At 40.8% G+C, this 4704-nt stretch overlaps 1 gene segment (V, D, J or C); it reads left to right on the top strand.

Annotated features, from left to right (window-relative positions):
* The first annotated feature begins 435 nt into the window (after positions 1–435).
* On the top strand, positions 436–1745 carry LOC100719328 (immunoglobulin kappa variable 1-39-like). The segment is given in 2 exon segments: positions 436–548; positions 670–1745. Coding segments are annotated over 2 exon segments (402 nt in total).
* Positions 1746–4704: the final 2959 nt, after the last annotated feature.

The following is a 4704-nucleotide window of genomic DNA, read 5'->3' as shown; positions in this document are numbered from 1 at the left end:
GCACCTGGCTATGATGCCCCTTCCAGGAGGATTCTTAGAGTATGACCTTGGTGAGCAATGAGACAGGAGGGGTGAGAAAAGCAGGTACACAGCTCTGAATGTGGGTGGCCATAAGTCAAACAGGAATGAAGAATCCTTGTGCATTCAGAGACGGAGGGAACAGAACTTTTAAATCCCAGCTCTATTCAAAGGTGCAAAGGGTGTTATGATCCAACCATTGAACATGGTTCACTCTAGTCATGGGAGAACAGCTGGATTCTGCTCTGTGTTCCAAAGGAAAAACACATTCTCGGGGAAATTGGTGCCATCTTGGCCTGGAAATAACCCCAGAAAACCATGGACCACTGATGAGATGAAACAGCCTTGCAGCTGTGTGCAACCCTGCTCAGCCCATGCTGATTTGCATGCACACAGAGCACAGTACATGCCCAAAAGTATTTCTTCCCAAGGTTCTCATACCCTGTGGAAGAGTCGGTCCTGGTCCAGACACAGCATGGACATGAGGATCTTCACTCCGCTCCTGGGCCTCCTGCTGCTCTGGCTCCAAGGTGAGAAAAAATTTATTTTTTAATTTAGTCTAGTTAGAGTTCCCTGGTCACAGTTGCCTGGTTCTACAGGGAGGTCTTGTTTTACCATGGTTGTGTTGATCCTTGTTGGTTCTGATTTCAGGTGTCAGATGTGACATCCAGATGACTCAGACTCCATCTTCCTTGCCTGCATCTGTGGGAGACACAGTCACCATCAAGTGTAAGGCCAGTCAGGGTATAATCAATGCTTTAAATTGGTACCATCAGAAACCAGGGAAAGCTCCTCAACTGCTGATTTATGCTGCAACCAGTTTGGGATCTGGGGTTCCTTTGAGGTTCAGTGGCAGTGGATTTGGGACAAATTTCACTCTTGCCATCAGTAGCCTACAGCCTGAAGATGTTGCTACCTATTACTGTCAACATGGTTATGGTACCCCTCCCACAGTGATACAATCCATGACAAAAACAGCCAGTGAAGCAGAAGTGTGAGGCTGGGCTGCCCCAGCTCAGCTCCACTGCAGCTGTACTCAACTGCTGAGAGCATTTCTCTGAACAAGCCAGGCTTGAATGCTCCTTTGAAGCTTTAGAAGAAGGACCAAGACTCTCCTCTACACCCTTATTCTCTTTCTGTTTTTTAGCTACTAAAGCACAGACAGTCCAGCTCCTGTCCTAATTAAGTGAAGGCCACAGATGAGCACCTCTGAGCAGTGTGGGTTATGGCATAATTTTGGATTCAGACAGCAACCTAGAAGCCCTTCTGTGTTCTAAGCAAGTGTTTTTAAAGACTTCCTTCAATTTTTAGTGTAGATTTCATCATTAAAAAGTTTAAATTACAGAGGTGGCTCCGATTACCCAGTACACATGGATCTGCAGTCTATCATCAACAACCAAGGACAATTTTGTTACAAAGCATTAAGATCCATAAGTTTGCCAAGTCTGTAGTTCGCATGAAGGGTCACTATTGCTGCTATACATTTCACAAAGGGAAACAAATGTGCAATAACACACACGCAGCATTTGCTACTGTGCAATTTTGTTTCACTGCCATAAAAATTCTCCACCCTAAAAATTATCCCAGTTCATTCTCCACCAATTCCTGCCAGTCATTTGTGTTTTATCATCACATTGTTTATCCTTTTCCAAATGACAAAATCTTGCCTTTATAACATAGAAGTTTTTGAAAGACAATCTCAGAATATACTGTACTGAGAAATACAATAATTAAAAATATTGAGTAACACCTCTTTGTACTTACAAGTTTCTCTTTATCCCTTCTGTGTCCTCTGTTCAAGACATGGATGCCTTGCTGTGCACCCCTTTCTGGAGCTCTAATTCTTGTACGAAGTCCCTGCCTGTCACAAGCTCTCAGCGGGATGTGGTTACTGTCTCTGGACAAAGATTAATCTGAATCAGGTGCAGCAGTGAGTTGCAGATGTGGAGCTGTGGCCCTCTGAGTCCTGGTGCTCTGGGTCCAGGTGAGACAGCAGTGTTTGGAGAGTCATCCATGACAGGGCCTATAGCACCCAGGAGTCTGAGGCTGAGACCGTGTTCACTGTGTCCCACATGCACTGTCCTTGGAAGACTCCGTTGTTGGGATATCATTCACTGAGGGGCTCACCTGTGTCTTGTTCTGGCCTTTAAACTCCCGTGAGAGCATTGTGGGCTCTAGGGCCCAGCTTCCCTTTAAGTGTCTCTTAAGAGAAATGGTCTCCACCACTTTCCTTGCTGCATCCGAATCCAGGCAAGTTTCCAAAGACTCAGCAATGTGCTGTGTATGCCTTGGCTTGAATCTGTCTATAATTGTGATTTAGACACAGGATAAATGCTAAGATAAACACTTAGTTAAAATTAGAACCATAATTCCACAATTAAACTAGACATATATCCAGGGCTGAAAAGAAATATGTGGCTCATGGCTAGACTATTGATCAATAGGGGTGGATACACTTAAATCATTTTAGAAAATTATTTTGATATTCACTGTTCACATTTCCTTTGTCACTCATATTGCTATAGACAGAGACATAACTTCCCTAACCTGCATCTCGTAAGCCTGATGGCATTGTTGTTTCCTCAGCTCTGTAGTTTTTGCTTCATTTTCCCCTTCTACTGAATTAATTTTTATTTCACGGTGAGTCCTGCCAAAATAAATCTCAGGACCCAATCCTTTTCTATAAGAGTGCTATGGTTTTCTAACTCCATTCTTTCTTTGAATATAACTGAGGATGGTGTGGGGTGAGGATTATCTGATGGCCTTTATTCAAATCCATAATTGGGCAGTTGGCTGACTGGGACCAGGAGAAAGTGAGGAGGAAAAGAGGAAGCAGAAGGGAGGAAAATAACATTATGCCAGTTGTGAGTGTTCTTGGATTGAGGAGGAAGGACGAGATTACCTTTTTCACCTTAGCAGTGTTAGCTACTGTGTCAAATGTAAATTTGCGAGGTTTTTCCTGAGCTGTAACACAGTAAAACAATGTATTTGTGTTTATTACCTTAGGGAATAATCTGAGAATACCTAATAAATATGGTAATATTGCACAGTTAGTTCATTTTGTTCACAGTCTTTTAGGGGAACTATATGTTACCTCAGGTATGATGAAGCTGTACTTGGAGGAATAAAACACATAAGACTTAAAAATTTAAGAAAATATTAAAAAATACCTGTCACTATAGATAGTTGAATGAAATTATAAATGAACCAAATTATACAGGTGTTAATTGCTAATTATCCAAAGGATAGAAACTTAAAAACTCATGATATAAAAATTCTAAGAAGTAAAGGTACACCTGAATAAAATTAAGGATTTTTTTTTTTTCTATCTTGAAATTAACCTTCAGTGTGTGGAGCAAAGTGTATGCTATTCTGAATGGCTGCTGTCTTGTGAGCTCTCAGAAGAGGACGTGATAATACATCTGTCTGAATAAATCTAGCGAGTCACCTCTCTAGTACTCTAACTGTATTATAAAAGTAGTTTACAATGCCATCCCTTAGAGATGGGTGGGAAGAGGTTACCTGATAACATTTCTCTGTTCAACCCCTAATCCCAGCATTGTCTGTGAATTACAGGTTAATGGTGATTATAAAGAAGATACAGGAGAAGAGAGGGAAATAGGATTCTAACAAAGAGTTTTCCTGCAGTGAGGAAATGAGGAAGTGTGAGGTTACTTTGTCTTCTCTGCATTAACTACTCTATTAAATACTGATTTCAGCAATTAACTCAGGAGGTGTTTCCTGATCTATGACTCAGAAATTTTCTTCCTTACACCAATGTATTTGTAATCATGCTTATTACTTTAGAGGTCCTCAGAATAACTAGTAAATATTAAACAAATGCACTTCTAGTTTATAAAGTGTTTGAAGGTAAATACTCATTACCTCAGTGACAAAGATCTAACTAAATGCAACAAAGTAAATAGTAACTGGCTATGAAAAACTGTAAAAACTTGTAGCATTACACATGAAAGTATAATTGCCACTGAAACATAAAATATCCTAGTGAACAAACCAAATGATATCAATCTATGTATCTGATTAAACGAACTATATAGCCTTAATGAACCAACATTAAAAAATGTCAAAAATAAGAGACAAACCGGAATACAATGTCACCATATTTATTTTGAACACAAATGTCTGTATCAATGTATTTGCTATTCTGAAAATCATCTATTGTGACCTTTATATATTGTCACCTCTTGTTTAGTTGGACAACACAGATGCTCTTAGAAGATTTCTGGAATGAGTGAATATTCGTGATATTGGGAACACCACCTGCAGTAGCAGAGTCACCAATGTACCAGCAATGAAGCTCAACTAAATCTAGAACTGATGTGTCCATATTATATTCCTAGCATTTAAGTTCATTGTTTTCAATGAAAAGTGAGAGCAATGGTTTCCCGAGAGATATTACACTGTGTGATACATGAATCTGGAGATGTTGGAGGCCCTTAAAGGAAGTAAGTATTGGTGGAAGCAGAAATATACCTGGGCTCCAGTGCTAGCTGTGATCCCTTCCTCATGCCCTGTGTAGAGACTGGGAAGAGAGAGCTAGAGGGTGGCTTGCGGGAACCCAGCACTGAGACCTTCTCACATCTCAGCTGCCACAGTTGCAGCCAGTCACCAACCACTGAGAGTGTGAGCTAGGGAGCTGCTGGGTTCCCAGAGGCTTCTCTGGCA

This window comes from Cavia porcellus, unplaced genomic scaffold (genome assembly GCF_034190915.1).
Source record: "Cavia porcellus strain 051 isolate PalLab524CR breed Dunkin Hartley unplaced genomic scaffold, mCavPor4.1 scaffold_18, whole genome shotgun sequence".
In the NCBI taxonomy this organism is placed as follows: Eukaryota; Metazoa; Chordata; class Mammalia; order Rodentia; family Caviidae; genus Cavia; species Cavia porcellus.
This window is presented reverse-complemented; position numbering and strand designations above follow the sequence as displayed.